Raw genomic sequence first — 27,010 nt, 5'->3', positions numbered from 1 at the left:
CGAAACTGTTGCTTCTTCCTTGACACAAGCAAATGGTCAAAATGGGAAAAAGTTTTAGGCGCTCTTTGGGTTTTTGTGTCTCTGGCTCGCCTCATTTGAACCCGACGAACCTAGTTCCCTTTCATTGCCTTTTATTTTTTCTTTTACATATATTTTCGAAGCATTTTTTTCGAGTTGTTTTTTTTTTCATTTTGTCGTATTTTTTTGTTGTTTGTGCGTGACATATTTGTGTGAGCATTTGACTCTTCGCTTTTCCCCATTTGGGGGCAACCATTTGTTTGCCTGAACGCTTGACTCGGATTTGTTGTCTGGCACTCTATTTTCCTCTTTTTGGGGTATGGAAACTTACCCATCAAGGATGGTAGATGGTAGAGGCCACTTAAGGCTTATCAATCTGGGGGATCGATGAGGTAGGCTAAAAAATTGAACCTTTTGACAGCTATGCAAATGACGAACAAGATTTAAGGGTGTTGCTTGAATTGTAATAAATTGATTCGATGGAGTCATCACAATAAGTAATAGAAGCTTGAAATTTAAATAATTTGCTCTTGTTGGGAATAGAAAAATTTTAAAATTAATTATAATAAATTTCATCAACAAGAACACCTATCTCTGCATAATAATTTTAATGTTACTTTTATTTCGAATGATATAGAGTACTGATACATATGTTAGCTTCAGAACTGCAATAGAGCATATAAACTTTGGTTATAGTTATAGTTTTTTCCCGACTTTTACAGTCTATAGGCTCCTCGAGACAGAGACAGCAAGATGTGGGAAAGGGAGGGTGATAGACTGGATGGAGGAACGAAATCATCACTCATCACTGCTTGCACTGATTCCGCAGCTGCTCCTGCTGCTTCTGTTGCATCTGACAAAATCCCCCAATGAATAGCAACTTGCAAACTGCATTTGAATTGCAAACCCAGTTCCCCATCCCCATTCGCCGACCCCTGATGTCGAGCGGCAACTACCCCACATTAGTTTAGCATATGTTTTACATAACTGAGAGTAGGAACCGGAGGCTGGGACCACGACTGTTCCCCAAAGCTGAACTGAATCCTCGGCTTATGCTCCACTTCTGGCTGTCTGAACTTTCGGTTTTTCTTTTTTTACTCTATTTTCAATTTTTTCTATGCGTTGGTTTCTACACAGGTAATAATCGTCACATAAAATATATGTTTTAAAAACCAATTGAACACAACAAAAGATAATACAATTTAGTTTACTTCTACGGTAACATTGTAATATATCTCGTTTGTAATGTCCACTAATTAGTAAGTATGTCATTTTTTTCAGTGTACCGCCGCACTTCCTGCTTGTCCTATCGCCAATCTTTCGGATCGGAATTCTAGTTTCATTTCTGCGACGTCGGTATCAAAGATTGAACGTTTCGGGTGTCCACGAAGTGTACGCAGCTCAACAACAAAATTTATTGAAATGGCAAAAGGAAGACCTTGATCTTTAGATTATCACATCAATAAATGTTGATTCTTTTTCTTTTTTTTTATTTCATATACTTTGTCGACGTCGTTTTGTCGTTGCTCTTTTTTGTTTTAGTTTTGGCGGCGTCTTCAGCATCGAGCTCTTGTCTTCAAGCTCTTGTTGTTCTTGTTCTTGGACGTGAAAGAAGCGAAAACGAAACCGCAATCGAAATCGAAATGAAACGGAAACTGGTGGAACCAGTCGAGCAGCGGTTGAAAAGACGACATAAAGCCAAACCCACTGAGGTGGCCAAGCCAAAAGAACTTCTTCGGCTAATTAAGAGTTTTTTTTTGGCTAGCGCCAGCTAACTTGTATTCACAAATCTCGAAATCCAAGTTCTCGGGCCATTAATTTAAATGCAACTCTATTAGGAGCGTCTCATTCTGCATGAAGTCACAGTCATCATCTGGATTCGAAACGTATTCCGCAAATGACGCTTACGTGATTACATAAAGACCCATGAAAAGTGATTTGAACTTGAAATCGCTAAATGCGTCATGCAATCGAAACAAAAACCGGCGCTTGTTAGCAAAAAAAAAAACGAGACTAGAGAAAATCACTGAAATCTGTGGAAATAAAAACGTACTAGCCATAAAATTGTTACAATGACAACGGACAGGCAAATGGCTAAAACAGCGGCAGCAACAGCGCAGTTTGCCAGTAGATCAAATTGAATAACTGCTTTAGCTTTAGCTTTTAGACACAACAACAGCAACATCGCCAGTTAGCTACGTATATAACAAGAAGATCAACAAAATCAGGCAATGCTGGAAAGAGCGCATCAATTAGGCTTATAGCCATGTATATATGTACCTATCTCTATATACTGCATACTGTGACGCATACTGTGACATTCGTGTTCTTGGCCATGTTGCTGCTGTCACTGCAATTGTTGTTGCTGTTGCTGTTACTTTTGCTGCTACCGTTTGCTGCTCGCTGTTAAACGAAAATTGCTGTTGTCGTAACAGATGTTGCTGCTGCTGTTTTTGCGTGATATTCTACTGTTGCTGTGGCTTTTTGTGTTGCAACTAAGCTGTTGCTGCTGCAGATGCTGCTGGTGTGGTTTCTGGGGTTTGATTTTCATAAGGCTTGTTCTTATTTGGTGGCATACTACCATTATTGATCGTAGTTGATCCCTGAATAAACAGCAACTCATAGTCTTTTATGATTATATTCGTTACTTGTAGAGTGAGGGAATGTCAAGTTCCCAAACCAACATCAACATTTCAAAAGCGTGCCTTAAAAATCTTTAAACATTACCACGCACCATGCACTAATACTTTGTTCGACTTTCACTTGAAAATCCACGTTAATTATTCACAAGGACCAAACAAATTAACCAAAAAGCCCCACAGCAATTCAATTTCGCAAACAAACGAAATGTCACAGTGGGTTAACTCAGTCGAGGAAGCCGCTTAAAGTCCAAACGAATTAGTAGCAAAATATGGGCATTCAGACAGATGCAAATGCAAATGGAAATTCGAGAATTGGATTGTTCGGGCGCTTTTTGGCCTGGGGTATAGCTGTTGTAGCCGGAAGCGAGATTCTCATGTCCTGTGGATTCGAAATTCGCATGACAATGACAATTATCCCTGGCTAGTGACTATTATCCATGCCCCCATCGTCATGCCAGTGGGGACACGCCCACACAATGAGGGATAATTGTGAGTTACGCATACGCCAAGTGGGCCCTAGTATGGGTTTGATTTTATTGCCCACAGTCAGGACCCTAAAGCCAATTTGAGACTGGCCGGAGCAATTTGGCAAGAGGAAGCCAAACAGTCGTGCCGGGTAAAAAAAAATGTGAGAATGAAAATGGGCAGAGACACACAAATTTCGGAGGCCCATAGAAATTTCCAAGTTTCCCTTTTTTTTTTTTGGAAGAGGAATCCCCTTCGGTAAATTGAATTGAAGCGTCGCCAGAATGGGCAAGGCATCAATTCAATACCAGGAGGCTGTCTGCTCTCCATATGTGTCTGTGTACACAGTGGAAAAAATAGAGCTAAATGAATATTATATATAAAGTAGTTAGAAATTAATTTTAAAAGGGTTTTTTGTTGATGTATTAGATGTATAATATATTTTAGGAAAGGTGTTTTTTAAGTCTATCAACATGTTTGCTAAATACTTTTACATTAATGGAAACGAAATCAATGGTGTAGGATATCTAGATTTCTTTTCGTGTCAATATATGTACATGTATATCTTTTTATATAAATTTGTGTGTGAGTTTTCGGAGCAAGGACACTGAAATCAGCACAATTGGTTTCCTTGAAGGACCCGGGCCCAATCAGTCAAGTGAGACTGTCGTTGGTAATTGATTTTGGTTGGGCCAGTCCAGGCTAATTAAGTTATACGATTTCCTCTCCACGGCTGCAGCTCCTTCATTGATTATGTTGTAATAATTAGCAATAGTTATGCAATTAATTCATGCTGTCATCAACGGCCACATCGTCAATGATCCCAAACCCGGATGATGGGCGCATTGAATCGACCCGGTCGTGTTTTGGAGTGGTATTTCAACACGTACCACTCAAAGCAGAATGCTTTTGACTTGAGGAAATCCAAGTTTTTGATTGAAAATGCATGTTCCTCTAGAAAGTATAAGGCCTGGTTTAAATCTTTGAGCACAGGGGTTCGAGTGCGTGTTAAAACGCGGACTTTAACTGAAAATGATGGAGAGGTATAGAATAATTTTATATTTTTAAAAATACTATTTGATCTGAATTACTTACGGTCATGCAGCATGGTCATATCGTTGTACTTGCAGTCATAGGTGACAGTCACGTGCTTGTAGTCCGTATACACGATATGGGTATCGAAAAAGGCTTAAAAAATGTATATATATATAAATTACAATTTGGCGTTATGTGAGATTTAAAACTTACTACTATCCTGAACATTATACGATGAACAACGACGTTTGTAGGCGGGTATATTGACAGGTGTTGTTGCGTATGCAAACCAAACACCCAATAACTAAGGTAAATCAGGAGTGTATCAAGCGCCTGCTAACTAACTTCTAACATTCACATCTTACCTTTTTTTTATTCAAATTTTTTAGGATTGTTATATTGAGGCATTTCTTTACCTCAAGTGCGGTTATCATACCCGTTCTTGGTGCTCCTTCAGAAAAATGCCGAAGAAAAAGCAGAACAGTTGGCACACATATTAAATAGGTCAAGTGCATTAGCGAAATGTTTCTAAAATAGCTCTTAAATGAATAAACGTATATTTTGCTTATCAATAGAGGTTGGCTAATGAATTCGACGCGGATTTTAAAGCGTCTACCTGGCTTTCCATTGTAGCCAAATCTCACGTGTGGCATTCGACCAATGTGTTTTTTGGCTTGTATTTACTGCATTTATTTGACTTTTGTTGAGCATTACGATGGGCGGGGGAATTGCACAACGAATGACGCCTCAACGATATGATTGTTTTCGCTTCTTTTCGCAGGTGTATACATATTCCATCACGGAAACGTGCAGCGGAATCGGAAACGGGGCACGGACACTCGCAATTACACTCCGCCGTTGTCGGGCGATAGATATATTAACTTGGTCCGTGCAATTTCTGTTCCAGCAACTTGCATTTGCATATGCATTTGCATCGCCAGCTGCTGATGCGCTTATGTCATCGCCATTTGGTTCAACGATTCGACAAGCCTTGTTCGATGTGCCTTGGTCGCCAGTTGTAAGTTACTATTTGAGTCGCCAGAATGATTCCATCGCTGCGTTCTTCCGTCACCTGGCTTGTGGTGCTGTTGGTCCTTCTGATGGAATTGGTTGAGGTGTGGTCTGTCTGCTGCTCCTGTCCAGCCAGACGATGCTCCATTCCCCAGTGGCCGTGCTGCGGCCGGAACGCCAAGTGGTATAGTTTCATATATGCTTAAGGAATGAAGTTAATAAACAGCAAGTGGAGGTATTTTTAAAGTGTAATAACATCTTGGGTTAAATGGGTTGCTATCAAAACTTTTGGGTGTTAAAGGTGCCATTGTCACTTGATTAATTAATAATTAAGTTTTTTCTTTTTCAGTACAAGCATAAAGCATTCAAGTGTATATAAAAAGTACATAAAGTTAAAAGACTTAGATTAGCTAATAAGATTAAATGTTAAAGCAGCTAAAATGTAGATACTTATCCAATCTATTTATATCTTATACATTTTCAAGGTTGCAAATTGTTTTGCTCTACTTCTAAGGCCATTAAGCAGCATAATTTATTTATTTTCAATTAAATCAGTGCAGATTCGCCGCCTCCTTTTACCGAAATTTTTCGCTTATGGAGGGGCTTTTATTTTTGGTCAGTTTTGCGCAACAATTATGTGAACCCACGAACTTTTAGCCTCGGTTTTTCCAACCCCGCCCACAATTTTCCCAACTTGACTGCTCGACAACGTCAAATGATTTATTCAATTTGTGCTATGAAGCGTAAACTTTTTGTTTGCTCGTTGGCTGCGGAAGTTCACTGTGTGAATCAATCGCGGGAGTTGTGCACCCACTTTTCCCCCGTCCGAGTGATGCTATTTAAATAGTTTTTCCACATGACAATATGGGTGGATATGAATATATACCCTGGTCCAGGAGGTCAAACGGTATTTGAATATTTAACTTGATGTTGTGCATTGCAGTGGTTAATACAGTTTGAAAGGATGGCTATTTTTGCCTTGTCCCCTGGCATTTTTTCATAATTACAAGTATCGTGTTGTTTTGCCAGATAAAATGTTCAATATTACTGGAGGTTGCAGCTTAATTTGTTTATGACTCGTTTTTCGGTTTTTCACTCCTCTGCAACTGTAACTTTTATTTTACGACAGTTGGGCGAAAAAAGTTTTCTTTTTACAGCGATAATTAAGTTAATTACTTTTGCCGAACTTGGCCGTCTGTTTATGGTATGCCAGCCTGCAGACTCATAATTAATAAGCATTTAGTTGGACACACCTCGAGCAGCTCCTCAATGATGTTGTCAAAAAGCGTGAGCTGTTAAAAATTATATTTCATATTTGATTTTTATGATGCATTTCGCACGCCCCCCAATTGAAGGGCGAACGTGCCTGCCACTCGATGATTTCACCTCGCCAGCCATCCAGCAAAGAGCACCGCGAAAAGAACAGCGGCTGCTGCAGAAGAGAAAACTTCGGCGAAGGGCGAAAAGTGAAACCATAATTGGTGGGGAGTCTGGAATTACTTAAGTTATGGATGGGTCCTCTTATTGGGATCGAGCGTGCTAATTTGATGACGAGATAAGTCCGGCAGATGATGGCGATACGGATTAAAAATTATGAAGATTATATTACGAGTGGAGGTATAAAGGAAAAGCTATGGTCTAAATACATTTAAGACTGTAAAAAAATAAGGCTTACTGTATGCACGATATCTACAGAGGAAAAAGTAGTAACATAATTGAATTTAATATAAACCACTGACAATATTTTATGTGTTGTTTTAATTGCTGTCTTGCTTCTTATTTCAAAATTAATATATTTAGCTGAATGTAGTATATTATTTAAGCCTATTGGCTGAATCAGTTTGCTGAAGCTTAATTTCTTGAAAAAATATGACATTCGGCGTCTGTCAAAGTGCCCCAAAATGTGTTGCTCATATAAATTTTATTTATGCCAGTTAAATTAATTACTGTCAACACATGCGAGGCGTCAGCTCCAACACCAACAGTGCGCCACCACGAAAATCGCCAAGAAGAGGAGCATGTCGGCCGGAGCCGGAGCAAAAACAATTGCCAATCAGCCACAGAAACTAAAGCAGGCCAGGCGTCCGACCAAAAGTCCAAAAAACAACGCAGAAAACTTGCTGCGAGAGTTGAGCGTGTTGCGAACATAAACACAAAGTCATAAAGTTTTTACACAAAAACATTTAATTTTATTGCATTTTTGGGCAGCAGCCAGACCCCAGACCCCCAATCCAAAGCCGAAAACCGAAACCAGACGACGTCGTGAACAATGCACCACCCAAAAGGCAGTGGGGGTAGGTGGGTGGTGTTTGGTGTTTGGGTGGTGGGTGTGCTCCGATGGGTGGGCATGGTCTGCTGGCCAGGCCAACTTAATTTGCCGCAAATCGAGCAAAACTGCAGCAAACAGAAGCGAACCGAACAACGCACAAAATTTTCACCAGGACAGGCATGTTATTTTAAAAACTTTAGAAAAATTCGGGCTAAAGAAAAATAAAAGAGGAATGCGTATAGAAAAAGGCTTTGATTATGCAGCTATAGTATAGTAAAAAAGATTTAACTCGCTGATATCAGCTTTCTATGCAAATTGACCAAATGTTTAGTAAAGAGTGAAAATGAAGTTTAAAAAGCATTCACTTTTAATTAAATCCATTTGCATAATATGTTTAAGAGCATTACAATCATTAAATTTATAAAATGACTGACACTATGTTAAATTTATTTTGGCAAAAGAGATTCATTTAAAAAGTATTGCATATGCAGTATGAGTATCTCATTACTAATTTGTACGCAAAAAATTATTCCAATGAGAGGAAGGAATTTAAGATGAGTTAATCAAAAGTTACACTTTGGATTACAAAATAGTTACCTCATTTTCATTTCTCAAAGTGAAACTATATTAATTATTAAATTTGGAATGATTTCACGAAATAATTTTTGCTTAGCAGAGGATAATCAAAAAGTTCTTACACTTTCAGTTGGCTGGATGGATGGCCAAGATCTTCTTCTTCTCCGTCGAATTGTTCCCACAAGACTCGTGTGGCAGGCACGGCTGACGTCAGCAGTATTCGTGGAACACTCGCCATGCTCATACATGCATCTGCAGTTGTTTAGACAACTTCTTGTCTTGCAACTCGCAGCTGAAACGAGAAACCGAAAATCAGCGTTGCACTGAAATGTGGCACAAGCAGAGTTCTTCTTTATTCTGTCTGGAGGTTTTTGGATTTTTTTCCCCTCATTTACACAAACGCCCTCGTCCAAAAAGCATCTCATTTTTGGCATGTGCCTAAAGTGCAGCATTAAAATAAGAATTATGCGGCAGACGGCGAACTGCATATCGCAAAATGCAAAATGCGAAATGCAGCGAGAAAAGAGAGAAATAAAAACGTCCAGCGTGCGTATACGTAATGTGCATTAACATCAACAAGTGCGGAGGAAAACTCGCGTAGATTTGTGGATATTCGGGGGAACGGAAACGGTGGGTGTTTGTGGGCAAATGTGGTACCGCTGCAAAATGGGAAGTGTGCCAGCACCGAATTTCTGGTCGATGCCATTTCGAAATGATTTTCAATCTAGGGCCTTCGAGAGCCGCAAAATGTTTGAAACGTCGATGATTATGCCAATGATAATCGCGACGGTGATTACTGACCAAAGTGGCGTAGATTGCGGTTTTCTATGTTTGGTTAAAACTCACGTATGGATCAGAGGCGTTATGTATTGGATTAAATGGCTGAAAAATGTTGTAAATGTACTCAATTAATAAACAGTAGTACAATTGAATATGCATATGCAATAACAGGAATTTTAAAATCTATTTCTAAGTGATTATGAAAGTAAAATTAAAATTAGATTGCACAGTTGACAGCTTTCTTATTTTCATCTTTCCCTCACTAGGCGAGGTCCTTCAATATCCCCACCATATGTTACTTATTTCTTTCGCAGCAGACCAATCCCTCCTTAAGGCAACTGTCAGTGTCAGTGTTGGATGAACAACAATGAAGACATTTACATATGGCGAGGGGTGTCCTTTTTCGTATACGACCGTAGTATCCAGCTACCCAATCCCTCCCACTCGCAATGCGGCAATTCAAGGGCAACCTAAACATACCAATTTACGTTGCCCGGAAGTATAGAGATTCGGACTGCGATAAAAGCATCCGGGACATGGCCCGCGACCTCTGACCGCCGCTCCCCGAGCCACGCCCCCTGGTCAGGGCCCAAGGCTCAAGACTCCTGGTCCGTACCCCATGGCATATGTCTGGGATGCTCATTAAGGTCGCACAGCGTGGCGTGGCTAATGTGACAACATCGTGGGGCAACTCCTGCCTGGGTGGCGGGTAGACAGCCACGCGGGGATTTTCATTTGACTTTGCAGTCAGTGGCCACCACTTATTTTTGTTATTTTTACCCCGTATTCATCACGGAAGAGCATGTCTATTCTTTTCTAAGAGATTGCATAAAAAATATATTTTCACTGGAAAAACAAAAAAGTAAAACAATGTTTTCTACTCAGGACTAAAAAGCTCTATCAAAATTATCGCAATACTTGAATTTTAAAGATATTTCTAACTTTTAAAAATGTTATATTTGTATTTATTATTCTGGGCTTTAAGAATCATAGAAGTATTTCCTTCTTTTTCTATTACGTCATGTAATAGCAGGTATCTTTCAGTCGAAAAATATCACCAAATCCATCTTCTCCTTTTTCTCCACTGCTGTTATTTATATTAGAATGGAGTTGGTGGGTTGGTTGGTGGATAAAAAAAAGCTGGTGGTTACAATGGGAAAGGAGTCAGGAGGCCCGTTTCGTCCTTTCAACTTTTATTCCTTTTCCGACGCTTTTATTGTTTTGTTTCCACTGCGATAGTCAGTGTTGTTGCTGCTGCTGTTTTGGGTAATTCAATTTACTGCCACAATTTTCATTTGTGCAAATTTCAAATGACTCGGGGATACTGTATATACTTATGTATGTATGTATGTATATGTATATATGGCAGCGTCCAGTTCTTGGGCCTTCGCTTGTGAAGCATTTCATGCACAATTTGTTGGGTCTTTTATTTTTATTTCGTCGCATTGTGAAAAATTTGCCTTGAAGCTGACTGCCTCACTTACTAGAGTTTCCCCCTTGGAAACTCAAATTGTTTGTGACTTTTGGGTCGAGCCAATTTTGTTTAGGTAGCTTCAAGGTTTTTCGATTCAATTCTTATCAATTTCGTGTTGATTAAAGAACGTAGTTTGTCTTTCCCGATGCGTAAGCTTACTTTACTTAGTTAGCTTAATCTGCGTTTCTAGAGCTAATCTGAAAATGTTAAAAAAAACTAAGAGAAGTTGAGGATGCGAAATGATTTTGATTTCAAGTTCAAGAGAAACTCAGAGATACTCTCTTTGGTAGACACCTCTCTTTCGCTGCAATTGTTGTTGGCTCTTTTAAGTTAGCAGATAATGTTATGCTTACGGAATGTTAGGAATGTCTGTGCTGTTGTGATTGTATTCCTTTATTTTTTTTATATTTTTCTAAAGTCTAGATGTCGGCGATTTCATGTGCAGCCAGCGTGCTGATTAAATTGGTTGATATGCGCTGGCTCTATTTTTATAAAGTAGGTAATGATAATGAGATGATAAGGTCTATTTTTAGATTTTAGTCTAGTATCATTCCGAAGCTAATACTTGCAAATAATACAAAATCTGTGTAAAAAACTAAAATTATCTTTTTTGGGCAGCCACAGAAAATAAATTAATTCACTATATGTTAAGCCTAAATTCAATGAATACTTTTAAATTTCTTTTTATCTTAAGGACAAAATCTTCCTTAACAGTTCTCTTAAAAGAAAACTACCCTGATACTCTTACACGCTTAACAGGCCATGTTACAACTGGGACCAATGTACTGTTAAGGTTATTGGCCGCTGCTAAGACCTCTGCCCCAACTCCATATCCTCATTGTCCTGGGAGCACAGCAGTTCGGGCAAATGGCGCAGAAAATTTTAATACTCCCCAGAGAAACTTTCAGGGTTTTAGCTGTCTGGACATTTTCTATGCGAAACGTGTTGAAGCAGAAATTTGCTTCTTCCACCGATTGAAGACGGCCAACAATCCTTGAATGACATTGTTGCATCAATCATGAGTGAAAAATACATGTCAATGTTGACCCTTCTTAGCCTCTGGCAAAGCCGTTGATTAATGAGAACCCCAATGACAAAATGTTGGTCTGAAAAGTTTCAAAATTAACTAAAATAAATGGTTTCCAGATTGCATTTCATGGCCAGGACCGTGGTGCTGAATCATTAATAGTGTTTGAAGTTTAATTCCTAGACGACACTTTTTATTGCCGTTGTGTAAATACGAATAAATGGCCAACTCAGCTCTTTTGGCATCCATTCAAGATGGCCAGCAATTATTTGATATTTGATTTCGCCATTCGACTCGCCCCTTTTGATTCTCTTTCGCTTTTGTCTACTCTGCGTATACGTAATGGATGTAACAACATTTTAGTAGGAACCCCAAACACGCCTTGACAATTTCCACTTTCAATTCAGCCGAATTTCCAACAATTTTTCATTGCCATATGTATCTGTGTGTGTGTGGAAGTGCTCGTGCCATTTCAAAAGTGTTATTTGTTGCTTTGACCGTAGAGAAAAGTGATTTACTATTTCTATTCGCTTCTGTCTGAGTTTCTGTTGCTATTCTGTCGATAAAAGCAATCAAAGCTTGATTTATTGTGCTCGGTAGTTCTTGACAGCCGCGGGTAAAAATTCTGTGTGAATTTGTCGGCAGAACAGAAAGGATGGCCTGAAAGGTTTAATAAAAGAAAGTGAAGGTTTAGGATTTTTATTAGATATTTCACAGCACAATTTGCAATGAATGCTGTACTTATACCATTAGATAAACACCTGCTTGTGTTTTATTAAACATTATACTGCTTAGAGGTTTTTTTAAACAGCATTTGAATGAAATAATCGAGCTTAAATATTTTGCGGTTGGACTATATTTCTTTCATCCGCTTGGCAGAAACCGGATAAGCAAAATATTTGATTTCCTCTTGAAAATGCCAACGTTCCTCCATTTTGCCATTTTTTCCCATTTCATATTGTTTGGATTTTCAACTGCCGCCTGAGTTATTTCCTCGTTTACAGTTAACCGGTCACAAACGCACACACTCACACATTGGCATGCAACAATTGCCCCGCCAAATGCCGACGGTCAACAAAAACAACAAGAATCACAACAGGAGCAGCCATAAAGCCTTATTGATTTTTGACTTGAATGCGGTTTATAAAATGGATTTATACCCTTTTTGGAGGTATTTAAAACTTTGGACTTCAGCTAGTCATAATATATTTATTCACATATACATATATATTATTAGCGGGACTTAAATTTAAAATGTACTTCTCACGCAGATCAACTTTCATCTAGAAATATTAAGTATAGAAAGAAATTTATAAGAATTTGTATATCTTTTTCTAAGATATTTCCTTTTTATCTTTTATTTATTAATTTCATATTTTAAGGGTATGCTAATATCGGCTATCGGCGTTTGGTTTTAAATTTTTTACGCAACACAATGGCAGTGACAGGATCAGACAGCCGAGTTGGTGACTGCATTGAAGCTGTTTGCCAGGACATTTAGAAAAATGCATATTTATGTGCTTGTGGGACTCCGTGTTTGCTGCTTTAAATGGCCTGGAAAATCTGTTTAAGTGAGTGGCAGGCACAATTTGCTTAAAGTTGCCAAAAGTTAACTTTGCTTGGCCCTCGAGAGTCAAATGTCTTGAAAGGCATTCATATTAACAATCGACACATCGCTTGATGGGTTAAGTGGGAAATCGGGGGCAACAGAGTGTTAAGGCTGTTGAAATGCACAATTTACTGGAGACAGACTGAAATGGAATTGGGCAGAAACAGGAGGAGGATTAAGGACGCACGGATCAGGAGGCAGGAGACAGGAGGCTACAACAAAAGGCGGCTAACAAGCAGACATGATAAAGTAAAGCAAAACGGGAAACTCTTGACGGCGTCACAAAAAAAATGTAAGAGAGCTAAAAAAAGTTTACCTAAGTTTCGTGTACTCTTCGGGAATTCAATTTCATTTAAGAAATACTATCGTTATCAAAATGTCAAAGAAATGCGAAAGGCAAATATTGTAATAACAGTTTTTAATATGAACTTTATTTAATTAAATAGAATACCAAAAATTGTTCTATTCTATCTCATAAATCTTTGCATCTCCGCAATCTTTATAAATCTTCCGATATTTAACACAATGGTTTTGTTAAGCCGAATAAGATCTATTCTAAATAGATTAATATCTATAAAATTCTTTATAAAGATCAGCAATGTAAGAAGTGATTTCTATTGGTTTTTCCGTCATATTTAAAATTATATAGCCTATTTTATGCATTACCACCCAATCTAAGATCTAAATTCTCCACTTTCCGTCAGGGTATTACGAAATTCCAGCGTAAAAGGTGTTGCTATATTCACTTAGAGACCGATGCAGGCGCCATTCAACATCCTCATGTTTTCGTGAGGGCGAGTCGCACAGTCTGTTTGTGTTAATGACAAGTGTTTCCATGTTCTATATGTTCCTCCTCTTTTTTCGTATGCGTCGCGTAATGACAAGGAGGATGTCGATGGGTATAATGACAACATCAATGCTGATGGTGATGGGGATGCGAATGGTGATGCGAATGGGGATGATGACGGAGTGGGCATGGGCATGCCACAGCACCCAGAAGCAGCTTAAAGTGCTTGTTAGCGATTTTTTGTCGCCATTTTTATACCTCATTGGGAGCAGAGTGTATGGAGTTCAAAAAGTATGAGCAAAGAAAGTACTTAATAGAACTGGTGAAGCACCAAAACAAGCATTTTGTGTAGGAAACTTGTAATAAAGATTTGACTTAGATTCAAATAAATATATAGCCACTTTCTAATAATATTATTTATATGTATAAATAAATTATTCATGATGATATGGGATTGAATATTATATTTACAATTCAATCATGTTTCAAAAAGATTTTTCTATTGATTTCTGTTTTTCTCAAGTTAAGTTTAATGGTACTGGCCGTTGATAAATCGGCTTTAGGTAAGCAATTTGATTTCTGCAAGGTCCCTACCAAGTATTTTGTAGTCGGGTGCTCTTGCTCGAATTTTTTGTGTCATTGATGGGGATGAGTATGATGATGATGATGTCGATGAGGCTGTCAATACGGAATTGAGCTGCGACATAAACACGTTGTCAAATCGAACGCGTGAGTGCTCACGTGCTCGCCGAGCAGAACGCTTATGGGGTTGGGAAAAAGCTGATAAATGGGAAGGCAGTTCACCCCGGTTAGCACGTGCTGCCCGGGTTCTTTGTCAATAGATTGGCATACAATCCACTTCCTGGTTGTGCTTACCTGCCTGATGAAAGTCTGCCATTAATGTGATTTATGACAGATTTCTCTTCATCGTCTTTTTTTTTTGTAATTTATATTTATTACCCACCTTGTTTTGCCTATTCACTTCGGCCAGAGTCCTTTGTGGCATTACCAGCTGTCACAGAGCAAAGACAAATTAATCGATAAGGTTTTTTCTGAAATTTCATATTTGTCTTATCACAATTAAATTAAGTTCTTTAAAGAAGGTGCAGGAAAGTGCAATTAAAGGATATGACATATATCAAAACTTCTTCTTAATTTTATTTGATGTTTATTTCTTATACATTTGTTAAACAGTTAAAGCCGAATCTAAAAGTTATCGTATTCGCTCAGCTTAATCAATAGGAGCCTCAACTTCCTGGCCTCCAGGCCAATGGTAAGTGGCTCCTCCGGCACTTGTTCGGTGGCCGAAAAAATGTTGGCCGGCGTAAAGAGGCCGTAGGACTCGCAAAAGCGCAGAAAGTTGAGGACCTCCTGCACGGTGGCATAGGGCAGGATAATGTTCTGCTTGGCCATGCCGGTGAGAAGCCCCAGGATACAGTGCTTCACATGCAGCCAGGTGTCGGCATACAGCCGGTTCCCAGACCCACTCTCCAGGGCATGGGCGATGCGGGATAGGCCGAACTCATAGTTGGATTTGGCGCAGTACAGTGTGCCCACCACCAGATTGACAATGCACAGGTGGTGGTATTGCTTGCCCAGATTGCCCTTCATCTCCTCGGCCTTTTCCACTTTACGCATCAGCTCCTCGGCCTCCTCGTTCTGGAATGTCATGATGTAGGAGACGCACAGGTTGGCCAGCACCGCTGCAGAAACGGACATGATCTGGTTGAAACGGGGGATGGTAGATTAAAATTGGGTGCCACCTGATATGATAAAGTCGGCTGTACCGACTGTTAGATACCCGGTACTTTTGTGAGAGGGATTCTGCTCTCTACTAAGATTTATGGATTTTATAAATATTTCCCTTACTAAGATATTGCCATATTTCAAACACCTCTTAGCTATTGGTATAACTCCCTTATTCACTTTGAGTACCGGGCATTCAAAAAGTAAATATCTGTGTGAATAGCTTAAATGTTTCAATCTCACATCATCCGAATGCTGGCGCACGATGGGTTCATAAAACGCAGCCGCTTCGTTGTATTTGTCGCCCTGCATGAAGAGCACATGTCCTGCATTCAATCGCCAAATGGAGTTCTCCGAACAGAACTCGGCACTGGCATGGAATTCCCTTTCAGCTCCGACGAAGTCATCATCCCGCCAAGAGATCCAGGCTCGAGCCATCACCACAGGCAAGTAACTTTGTTTGAAAAAGCGTAATATTATAAAATTAAATACTGTTGCATTTGATAAACACAAATCCAGACGCGACCCATACTTAATGAAATGTAAATAAATTCTAGAAAATAAATATCACGTTAAGGTTAACTCACAGTTCCAGTGCCTGTTCGTAGTCCTTGAGGGCATCCCTGAGTGCCTGTTGCTCATTGGTGGCCCTGACCTCCTGCACTTTTGCGGCCAAGCTGCGCAGTTTACCAGCAAGACTGGAGGCCAGAGTACCTAGTTTCTTCTCGGCCAACTCGGCACTTGTTTGTGCGGTTATTAGGGAGTCCAATAACTCATAGAGATATTGCGAAAGATACTTGTAGGTGAGGTCCGTGTGCTCCGCCAGGATATCCGCAGCAGTTTCGTAAAGTTCGTTCTTGCAGCAGATGAGCAGAATGTTGGCGAACGTCTCCTTGGGGCAGGAGGGTGCACCCAGTTCCAGGAGAAACGCCAGCTTCCTCAGACCCGCCACAGGACCTTCGACATCGGTTAAGGCCATGTTGTGCAATGTGACCGGATCTAGTTCGCTTTCGGCTCGTGGAGGAAGGTCCAGGAGGGCGTCCCTGGCTGCTTCCTCATTGCCATCTTGAAATTCAATGGCTGCCTTGAGATTAAGTGCCTGAGTTATGCCCGAAATGGCCATGGTGATGGGATTGCCCACGCTCCTGGCACCGCCATCGGGAATATCCATCTGGGCGCCTATTCCAAGCTCTGGATGATTGCGCATTCCTCGCTCTACAATCTCGGATGTGTAATCCAATGCCTGGGCTCGCTGTTTCTTTTGAAAATGTGCCAGCGCCACATTGTAGGCCACTAATGGGTTAAAGCCACCCACTTGAAGCGCCGCCTGAAATCGCTGCACTGCCGCCTCGTGCTGATCAGCCTGGAACAGCAAGCATCCCTCATCGTTGAGGGTATCTGCAGTGCCTCCCGCCCGCTGATTCAGCAGGCTCTGTGCTCCCGCGAAATCTTCGCTGGAGTAGAGGATCGCACTCTGCAGCTGCAAACACTGCTCCCGGAGCTCATCCTCCTGGTCACCCATTTGCTTGAGCACCCGCAGAGCATCAGCAAAGATGCCAGCCTGATAAAGTGACTGGGCATAGTAGAATCTAAAAGGAATGGCATTTGCTTTAGTAACTGATATGCGTAGACCCAGTCCACCTTTCATTAACTACACTGTTAGATGGACCAACTTGAACTGTGTTTCACCTGTACTTGGCTTCCTTGGGCGCCAGTTGGCACAATTGCTCGTAGCAGGTGGCCGCCTCCTCGTATTTCTGGGCGTGGTAGTAACAATGTCCCAGGGTGGATAGACCCGCCCTCGTGTTGGCCGCCTCACCAAAACTGGTTATGCACTCGATCACATCCTCGTAGCGCTTGTCCTTGATCTGAAGCACCGCGTCCTTCAGTGTTTATATTTTAATTATAATTATGTTACGGTTTACCAGATTATATATTGTCCTCGTCACATGCCCCTCACGCAGGATAATTCCCTGATGCAACATTTTCGCTGAGCGGTCCGTTGGTGAATGAAAAATACACTTGAAAGCCCTTTGTTATGGTCGCTTGTCGGTGTTTCCATGGCGACCCTTATTTGTTTTCCGTCAAGTATCATGGCAACGTTTTTTTCTTTGGTCAACCGGCAACAGTTGGTTGTTCGGCATGGAAATAAGGGTGGTTGGCACAGACAGTTAACAGTTGAGTTGAGTTAATTATAATTAATTATATATATATTATAATTATATTTTTTGATGATTTCATCTTGTATATATATTTATATATTAGTTACGAGTCTTAAACTTCGACATGTTTAAGGAACCACATAAAATAACACCCAGAAATTCAAGCAATATCCATCGCTTAGCCAAAACTCTGCCATAAAAACCAATTAAGATTGAGCCAAACGGGCGCAAGTGGCGCAACAAATCCATTTGAAATGTAAATGAGAAAATGTTCTAATTGAAAACTTTAGCATCTTGATGGCAAGCTCCTTCGCCAGCTTACGCCCTCTCCTTGACTTGCTGATGGAAGACTTAAAGTGTTAACTGGATGCTGCCAACCGGAGGCATTAATCCGTGCTGAAGCCTTTCAGGCGGCGAGTTCAAGGAGCACTTTTAATTAGGTTTCCCAAGGAGCAACAGTATCCTTCGCCTATGGAAATCCCACACTCACAACTACAACTACGACAGCGAACGTGCGGAAATGCTAATTAGGTTCTGTGTCTGTCTGATAGCCGAGCCAACTGGGAGCATGGAAAAGGCCAGTAGTCAAGCGCGAATGGAGGTTATGTGGTGACCAGGTTCTAGAAGTAGAACCGGGTCAAGGTTGCTTTGCCGTCATCCGTCTGGCCAAATGCGACGGCGGCCACCAAATGTTGCACAACGGGTTTTGGCCCGCTCTCGTGCTCCAGCTCTTGGCGAAAATGGTTCAAAAACGCGACCATGAGACTCTGGTGCCAGCTGCGTCCCGTTTCATGGTGAACTGGAAATCTTGGCAGCGATATAACAAATACATTTGGATGCCAGCTAAACGTTTTCCTCTCATGTCATCTCATCGCTACTCGCATCTTTAGTTGGCAGCATCAAGTGCAACTGCATTTTCTTACAATGTCACCCGTCGCGCATTAGTTTTTCTCGATCCCGGGCCTAAGGCTAACCGCAGTTAGCCACAGCGACAACGCGGCGCATGAGTAATGCAATTGATGCTGGCAATTACCAGATATCACACAAGCACTCGCTCCAAAGGTGCCGCTCAGCGGGCTGAAGTTCAAGTTTTGTTTTCTGTTTTGTTGAATTATTGCAGGCCTAATTGCCACCAAGACACCGGCAAGAACACGAGGCGAGGCATTTAGATAATGTCAGATGAAATATCATTTTGAGTATCGTTTTCTTTCGTATTGGGTGCTATAATTTTCCTTTATGTTCAGAAAATTAAAATGCGACACGTTTTTGAAATAAAATTTATGATAACATGTAGCTGATGTAGTAAGCTGACGGTTAGATAATTCCAAAACCAATACCAAAAGTAGATATGTTTTTTACTGGCATAAATAATATACATAATCCAAATTAAATGCGACCAAAAGTAAATATAGTATATGATTTCACTCATATAGCTTTAAATATTATCTGTATTAAGTTATTTTTCCTGTTTCCAATTGAATGTTTTTATTAAGAAATTTGCCATGATTTTTCGAGTGTATTTCCCGCCTCGACTTCCGAATTTAACATTACTTTCATGCTGGTTTTATCGCATTCCCTGTCTTGTGCCGAGCTCTCCCGACTTGTTTATGGCTGAAATTTTGCATTTGCTTGTCTCGTATTAATCTCTTAATTTTTTGCTGCTGCTTTTTTTTTTTTATTAAGCTGCACTTGCCGGAGGGCTGTTTTCAGGGTTGCCGGGTTCAACAAGAGCTCGGGTTGATGTGGCCACAAATTAACACTTGCTCGGTCCTAAAGTCTTGTTTCAACTGCTTGTGCTGCGGCTGCTGCTGCTGCTGCACTTTGGAAGTGGTTTTTATTTTATGGCCAGACGGTGGAGTCAAGGGTTTAGTTAAGTCATCGAGTCAAGGGTGAAATTACTGGCTAGGTACTTAGACTCGAAAAGATCATTGAATACTAAGGAGGGGTGATCAGAAACAGTTGTTTGAAGAACTCTTGCTTATATAATCGAAACAATATTCTACACTCTTCGCAAATATTAAGTTCACACCAATTCTTGAGTCATAAATTCTTTTTAACTACCCACTCAATATTTTTCTTCACGATTTTCTAGACATTTGCATGAGACTGTCTAAGAAAACCTAGAAAATCATTATCGTTAGCTAGCATCTCTGCGCATCATCTCAGTTGTAAATTAGTGGCGAGAAAAAAAGCAACAAAAAACAAAAATGGGGTTTACTTCAGCTGACCTTGTGGCACAATCTTTTCCTGTCCCGCAGCCATAAAAAAAAACTTGGCCCCAGAGAACTGACAATGAGAAACCACACAGAGAAACCGAAGAGGAAATAGTGAAAAGAATCAAATCGCGAGCATTTCCTGCTTTGGAGGGAAACAAAGGGAATATGATTTTCTAATTGAATAGTGTATTATTTTAGATGCTGTATATAGAAAGTTTCTGTTCAATAAATTTGGAAATGAAGCACTAAGAACTTCTTCCCACTAAGAGCATTATATGGTTGTTTCATTAGTTAAAACCTCTTTAAAATTGATAATTTTGGAGATTGCAAACTTTTATACTTTTCAAATCCAATAATAATTATACTCCGTTCCATAAGCTCGGTGGGGGGTGTGGGGCTGTCATGAAGGGCATTTGATAGCATTGTGGAGGAGCTCATGCGATAAATCATACAGCTTTTCCCGCTCATTTTATTCATCTCAGTTCGCTGGCTGCATTTTGTTGAGATTCTACCAAGTGTGCGAAATGCAAGTGTTTAGATTTCTTAGAGAAACGTATTTATATGTACATATGTGTATATATGAAAATAACATGTGTTAGTTCTAATTCTCTTCTTTCTGTCTGAGAAGATTCAATAAAAACATCACTTATAAAATATAAAATATTTTCTATGCAAATTAAGAAAGATTAAATTTGTAGCTTTAATATTTGAAAGGGATCTATTAGTCTTAGTATTATCTTAGGCTATAAGATGCAAGCATTTGTCTCATTAATATTTGATTAGCTATTTTTAACATAAGTACTGTCCTTATTACGAGTATTAATAGTTTTTCCTTAATATTTATTGTTTCTAATCCATTTGTCGTACTAAATTTAGAATAAAAAGACATAAACATAATTTTATGCCAACGATTAATCTTATTTCTCTCTGCTCTTTCGACTAACGCATTCACTTAAAATGTGCAAAATAAAAACACATCTTTGATTGCAGCATGTTCAATAAATAATTAATTAATTAATCAATTGTTGTGGTCGCTGCTTTTGGCTTTTTTGGCTGCGGTGCAAAGTTGATTGAACTTAAAATACATGAAGCTCATTTAAAATGTGTAAACAAAAGCCGCAGCAGAAACGGATACCAGACCCAGACTTGTGTGTGCCAACGACATATAAACAATTTATCAGAAATAAATTGGTTAACAGGTAAAATAAACAAATTAAGCGCAGAGCTAAATAAATGCTGGAAATATTTGTATATTTTGCGGTTTCATTTCCAGAGTGAAATGTGGAGACTGCATTTAGCCCAAAATGCTTTTGGTCTCGTTGTGGCTTTACAGAGCATAATTAAATCTAGTTATGATATTAGGGTCTAAAATTCTAAACAAATTTAACATATTAATTTGTCCGAGAAATTCAACCTTATATAACCGAAGCACACCATTACTACCTAAAAATGTTCTTTTGGTACTGTCATGAAAAACTTGTGCTTTCAGTTTAATTTTTAATACATTTTATATATTTTCCTTCATTGAATGTTTCTGGAAGATTTGAAATGGGAAACAATACAAAGAGGTATTTATTATACCAGCTGTTCTTCTTCGTTTCATTAATTTTGTTGCTGTTGTGCTTCTTTAAAGCCTTTCTTTAATTTTTCGACAGTCTTTATTAATACGCTAAAATTTCGGTTGAAAAATCGTTGCCTGGTATTGGTATGTTTCGTGATCTTTGAGAGGCCGGAGGAGGGCTAAGATTCAGTTACAGGTAAGCCAGGTTTTTGCCTCATTTGCGTCATGCAGTCAAAAGTCGCAGATCTTCTTCGGGCCAGTCCCCTGTCATCTGGTCGACTGCGATCTGCCCACAGATCTGGCCATACCATTCCGTTTGCAATTTATTGAAACGAAGTTGACCTTGAATTTGGTTAAAAGTCTTTTAACTTTATTTCACTCGCTGCGCTGGCCTTTTATATAGGCGTATATGTGCGTCTGATGATTCTTGTTGTTACTGCTGATTACTTTAACGATGATGTCCATAAAATGTATCTCAAGCCCCGAAGCTCACTGGCCCTCTCATGTTTTTTCGGCAACTCTGCTCGTGCGGGCAGCTGGTTTCACAAATGGCCAGAATAAAACCGCCGAAAATGAAACTTAAGCTGATCAAATTAATTTAAGGCTTGTAAGTGCAGCAGTGGAGTTCAAAACAGGGTTGAAAATCGATTTGGGATGAATGTGGGTGGAATATGGCCGCAGGATTGCTCACTATACATCAGAATGCTGTCTTCGACTTAATGGCTATGAGAATTTTTTACGAAAATATAAAGAGGTGCATATTGCTTGTTTTCAACATGTTACTATTTGAGTGTTTCATTTGAACATTGCACTTCAATTATTGTATTACTTTTTAAGTAATAAAATGAATATTTGTACTTCAATAGCAATAAATTAGTTTAGAATAGAACAAATAAGCTTTTATGTGTTAAATGTAAATACATTTCGCTACACATGTATGTTTGCTAAATTTTGTTGAATTTTCCCACCTTTTTTGTGACGACACACACTTGCCCGCGGAATGTTTAATTAATCATTTGTGCCCACACAATGATGACGTATGGAATTTGTTGTTGTCGTGCCTGCTGTAGTATTTAATTATTATTGTTTTGCTTCAATTTCTTCTGCTATTTCTATTTCGATTTGTGTCGCTGTCACCCCCCCCCCCCCCCCCCGGAACCAGAATGCTTTGATACTTCCGTGCAGTGAACTTGTTTTTATTTCATTATCGTTCAAACGAAATGTTCTAGGCATATATTTGTTTACACTCATATGTATATATTGTATTTGCTCTAGATTCTCCACACTTTCTGCCACTCTCACCATCATTTCTCTCTGTTTATGTGAATTTTCGAACATTTGGCTGGTTTGCTCGAAATGTTTGCTCACTTACTGCGAGATCTGTTTATCTGGCTGGGATAGAAGGTCATTGTCATGGAATTTGTTTATTTTATTTTCATTCCCGCCGTGCTCACTCCGCTTAGAAATATTCATAAAACATTTTCCATGCCAGCAAAAGTGTGTCACAATCTACGAATTATTTTCGAGAATTTTTATTCGAATTTGTATTTATTTGTGTGTAGAAGATATTCTTCTGTAGTCATAGTTCGTGCGATAGTGAAGTGAAATATTTTCGCAATGTAGCCTTTTAGGTTCACTCAACTTATTCACAAAGAAAAGCTCGATGCGGAAATCAAAGCACAAAAAAGGGGAAATGTACGTGGGCAAGTGTAAAATGTTTTCTAAGTGGAAAATAAATGTGGGATCGCGCTGTGGGCTGCATTTTCCATCAAATGTGACATTGAATGGTTTTTACGATGGCAATGCGCTATGCCCACCTTGCACCCCCCTTTACCTTTCTGTCATCGTCACTCAATCAGCTGCATTGTGAGTGATTCTTTATTTTTTTTTTTTGCTTAATTATAGAACGCTCAATGTTATATATCAAACAGTAAAGTAGCATACAAGTTAATAAACAACGCTTTCGCATGCACGGAAAAGGCAAAAATTATCTGACAGATACAAGCCCCGTGTATATGTAGGCATAGGAGGGCTTCTTTATGCTAGATCTCGATGTCAACGTCGCCGTAGTCGTCATTATACTCATCGTCAAAGTCTTTAATGATTAATTTTTGTATTGTTCTTTGAAATGCGGGCGCATCTGTTGCGCCAACGACCGGACAAGGCAAGTTCCCCATTCCGCCGGACAGCCAGATGGACAGTCGGTCACGTTGGCCAGCTGGAGATCGGGCAAAGCCAACAGGCGGGCAAAAACCACCCACCCGAAAGACCGCAATAAGCCTCAATTAAATGAAAATTGCACGCCAACGGCATGAAAACGTAATTTGGATGAAATTTATTGTAGGCCGTCTCGGCGACCATATGCACATATAGATCATTCCTATATGCCTGAATATAAGTGTTTAAGTAATACTTTATAGCTTTTTATTTTCCGATGGCGAATACTCTACAGAAGGGAAAGCTACTGGTTTCCTTTCGAAATGTGGCATACCACTATAAGTATATACACTTAAAACTTACTAACCTACTAAGTTACTTTTTATGGCAATTGTAATTAATTGATTTAAGCAAAAAGTAAAATTACAAAGTATTCACATATACGTTGGGCTGTAGTGCCTAGAAATGTGTACCATATTTTTGAATCTACTTGGCTGCATCTGTCTGTTTGATGCATTTTAATGTGCAATTATTTCACTTAAACTTTACGGTGACATGGCGATGCGTGGCTGTAAAATAATTTTCCATATGACGACGCTCCCCAGAGGCCGTACTTTCCCATCCCATTCACCATTCACAAGTGGGTGTTGGGCGGAGCAAGGGGTGGTGCTTTGGTTCTTCCTTGGTTGTCACACAATTTATGTAGCCTGCCAACCACTTGACAGGAACAGCTCTTCGCCCTTCCGTTCCTTTTGGGGCCCTTGCCATTAGGGGCGACCCAAATTGATTTACATATTTGCACACACAAACAGGACGAGTGGGTGGGGATTAGGTGGTGGAATGTTTGCCTCGGCTAAACGCACATAACTAGGAAATATTTGGCATTCTTTTGCCAATATGAGTCAACCTCAAACAAAAAAATATAAAAAGGTGGAGAAAGGCAAAGCCGAAAAGATAAGTCGACCCATATAGACGGGCAAAAGTATCTTTAAATTAAATTTTGATGACTGGGCGGGAAGAAAATGATGTGCCAGAGATACCATTGCCCTTGGCCGTCGGATCGATGCGAAAACCGGTTGTGAGAAGTCGACAAATATTTCTCTCACAATCTCATTCACGCGCGCCATCGTATCTAATATCAAGTTCAAGGTTGCAATTGCCGCCGACCAGAAACGGGTCTAACTCGCCGATGCACTAATAAAAAAGCTAAATAAATCAAAGCATCGACAGGGCACAGGGGGACAACCAAGGGCTGAACATTTGTAATTATAAATTATAAAATCCAAAAGCAGCGCACAGATTGCATTGCAAGCCAAATGCTTCACACGAACTGCACTGTACTGGATATTACGTATACGTTGCTAAGCCAAGCCCTAGAACAAAATTCAGAGTGACTAATCCAAGAGTGTTTTGTTTTTCAGTTGGTAATTGGAAGCTGCGCAGATTCTATGCCCACCCAGGTGGATGACTCAGTTTGTGCTAGATTTCCAGCTAAATGTTCTAAAGAAATGTTTACCAGCATAGGTTTCACATTACTCATACGCACCATGGCACACTGCGATTTGTTTGGATTCCAGCTAAATGCATTTGTCGCTGCAAAAATAATTCTTAGAAGCCAGGAAAGCAAGAGTATGGATAAATAATTAAGATATATATATATAGATATATAATTAATAATTAACATAATGCGTATTTAACCAAATTGTATACTTTAATTGCAACTGTTCTCTAGACCAACGAACGTTTAATGCTTGCAACATTAATATTTGCTTTGCTGTCAGCTTTAAAAATTTAATTTAAAAAGAGCTCACCATGTAATTGCCAAACTAGAGCTGGCTGAAAATAAAATGTATAAAATGCGGAGTGCAAAAAGTGAAATTCGCAACAGAAACTGAACAAAAAGTGGCTGCCAAACCATTGAAGTTGGGTCTAAACTATGGAGGGGGGGTGTTCGAAAGCAGGGAAGCTGAAAGCCAATTGCATTATTACACAGCAAATTCTCTCTCCTTCTAGTAAAAGGTCTTTACTATTCCCCACTGTTGGGGGGATGCATTAAATGCCATGGAAAAGTTTCCACCATGCGAAAACGGTTCACAGTGCACTGGAAAAATGTTTGACTGGCTTCGTGCCTTTTTTCTGCTCTTTGGCTACAATGCGAATATTTACTTCGCACACACACACACTCGTGCACGGATGGCGATCTGTTGGTATGGGTGACCATGAAATGTTCACACAACGCTGCTCATCTGTATTGGTATGGGTTGGTTCTCTCTGTTTTTTCTGTTTTCTGCTTTCTGTTTTCCACTTCTGGACCTGCGACGCAGATTGACGCTTCATTACGACGTTATGTAATGGCTTGTAAAGCTCCAAGTGACAAAGGCTACTTCTCTCGCTCTCTGGATCTGTAAGTGATGGCTCTCTACATATGAGTGTGTGTGCGTGTGCAACGACAAGAGAGAGCTAATTCACTCGCTTTGGTCTCTTTCATGCAATGAGTGCATGTGAGATCATCGTTCACAGCCGAAACAAATTCTACATTCTGTATACGCCCCATGGCCCAGCAGCTCATCATCCAAAGCACCGCCACCATCATCAAATCCATCGCAATCATCATCATCATCGCGATGAATGGCTGTATTTGTTGCTCCGCTGACAAATTGCAATTATTTTACACGGCATGACTTTGGCAGAGAGTATCGGCAGCAGGGTAACCCGAAGTATAAGTCATGAATCTAAACAGTCACAACAAAATTGTTTCCATAAAAGATATTTAAAGGTAAATTTTCTTAAAACCATATACAGCTATGCTTCCTTTTACATAAAAAAGTTAACTAATTGCGGTACTCTAAAAGAACTTTTTAAAATGTAAAAAATAATCGTTCTAATAAAAAGCTATCATTTTAATGATCAATATATTTAAGAAATCTTTAATACCCGTTTATTTTTATCTGACTAGTAACTATAATCCAAGCATTTAGCTGAATTAATGAGAAGTCATAAAGTCGGCACGATAGATAAAATTAATTACTGAGTGGCCCATAAAACTGGCATACTTCAATCCTTGGCAGAGACAACGCTGCGTATACGCAACCTATTGACTTCGCAAAAGTTGTCACCGAAAAGCGAGAAAACCAGAATTTGCATTTACCACTCAACGTTTGCCAACATCATTAACATCGGAGCAGCGCCATTGCCACATGTTCTTCATTTGCCTGCCGAGCGAGAAATTTGCATAAATAAATACCAATATCTTACCTTCGCCGTGGCGAACCGACGATTGTATCTGCACTTGTTCTGGCTGTTCTGACGGTTTCGGCCAAAAGAAGCTGAAATTACTGGTGCCGAAATGTGTTTTCCAGTCCGTGTTGTCATCGCCGTTGTCGCAGTTAGCCTTGATCGTGTTTATTTCGGCAGTTAAGCGATACACGAAATAAATAAATAAATAATACGAGCCCAAGAATTCTTCTCATGTTTT

At 39.7% G+C, this 27,010-nt stretch overlaps 3 protein-coding genes and 1 long non-coding RNA gene across 5 annotated transcripts; 1 reads left to right on the top strand and 3 right to left on the bottom strand.

Annotated features, from left to right (window-relative positions):
• Window positions 1-3,541: 3,541 nt before the first annotated feature.
• CG43050 (uncharacterized protein) lies at window positions 3,542-5,015 on the bottom strand. The gene is made up of 5 exons (NM_001259088.1): window positions 4,777-5,015; window positions 4,526-4,611; window positions 4,374-4,464; window positions 4,221-4,313; window positions 3,542-4,151 (listed from the first exon to the last, which is right to left on the bottom strand). Exons 1-5 carry the CDS (start codon window positions 4,811-4,813, stop codon window positions 3,940-3,942), a joined length of 519 nt encoding a protein of 172 aa, NP_001246017.1. The 5' UTR covers window positions 4,814-5,015; the 3' UTR covers window positions 3,542-3,939.
• Window positions 5,016-5,174: 159 nt separating this feature from the next.
• On the top strand, window positions 5,175-5,419 carry CG44198 (uncharacterized protein). Its single transcript, NM_001382121.1, has one exon. The coding sequence runs from the start codon at window positions 5,204-5,206 to the stop codon at window positions 5,375-5,377; it is 174 nt and encodes a 57-aa protein (NP_001369128.1). The 5' UTR covers window positions 5,175-5,203; the 3' UTR covers window positions 5,378-5,419.
• A 9,421-nt stretch (window positions 5,420-14,840) lies between these two features.
• Window positions 14,841-17,502, bottom strand: Ttc30 (Tetratricopeptide repeat domain 30). Of its 2 annotated transcripts, none has more exons than NM_001273501.1 (5): window positions 17,365-17,502; window positions 17,129-17,307; window positions 16,027-17,028; window positions 15,683-15,893; window positions 14,841-15,415 (listed from the first exon to the last, which is right to left on the bottom strand). In NM_001273501.1, the coding sequence occupies exons 1-5, from the start codon at window positions 17,422-17,424 to the stop codon at window positions 14,900-14,902; spliced, it is 1,968 nt and encodes a 655-aa protein (NP_001260430.1). In that variant the 5' UTR covers window positions 17,425-17,502; the 3' UTR covers window positions 14,841-14,899. The 2 variants fall into 2 exon arrangements, with proteins under 2 accessions (NP_001260430.1, NP_001097155.2); NM_001103685.3 differs by having other exon boundaries at window positions 17,365-17,438.
• A 1,543-nt stretch (window positions 17,503-19,045) lies between these two features.
• Window positions 19,046-19,590, bottom strand: lncRNA:CR45461 (long non-coding RNA:CR45461). The gene has a single exon (NR_124229.2). It is a non-coding gene; the product is annotated as a long non-coding RNA:CR45461 (long non-coding RNA).
• Window positions 19,591-27,010: the final 7,420 nt, after the last annotated feature.

The sequence above is a fragment of the Drosophila melanogaster genome, chromosome 2L, assembly GCF_000001215.4.
Source record: "Drosophila melanogaster chromosome 2L".
NCBI classification, from domain to species: Eukaryota; Metazoa; Arthropoda; class Insecta; order Diptera; family Drosophilidae; genus Drosophila; species Drosophila melanogaster.
Note: the sequence above shows the minus strand (reverse complement) of the source record. Positions and strands in the feature narration are given on the sequence as shown.

Bases quoted from the DNA above. Each gene is read 5' to 3' on its own strand.
- Ttc30 (NM_001273501.1), bottom strand. From the start codon at position 17,424: ATGTTGCATCAGGGAATTATCCTGCGTGAGGGGCATGTGACGAGGACA. The intron at 15,894-16,026 runs GTGAGTTAACCT...TTTCAAACAAAG, and splicing joins TACGAACAGGCACTGGAACT to TTACTTGCCTGTGGTGATGG. The intron at 15,416-15,682 runs GTGAGATTGAAA...CGTTTCAACCAG, and splicing joins TGCGCCAGCATTCGGATGAT to ATCATGTCCGTTTCTGCAGC.
- CG43050 (NM_001259088.1), bottom strand. From the start codon at position 4,813: ATGCCACACGTGAGATTTGGCTACAATGGAAAGCCAG. The intron at 4,465-4,525 runs GTAAGATGTGAA...GATTTACCTTAG, and splicing joins AAAATTTGAATAAAAAAAAG to TTATTGGGTGTTTGGTTTGC. The intron at 4,152-4,220 runs GTAAGTAATTCA...CATCATTTTCAG, and splicing joins TATGACCATGCTGCATGACC to TTAAAGTCCGCGTTTTAACA.
- CG44198 (NM_001382121.1), top strand. From the start codon at position 5,204: ATGATTCCATCGCTGCGTTCTTCCGTCACCTGGCTTGTGGTGCTGTTG.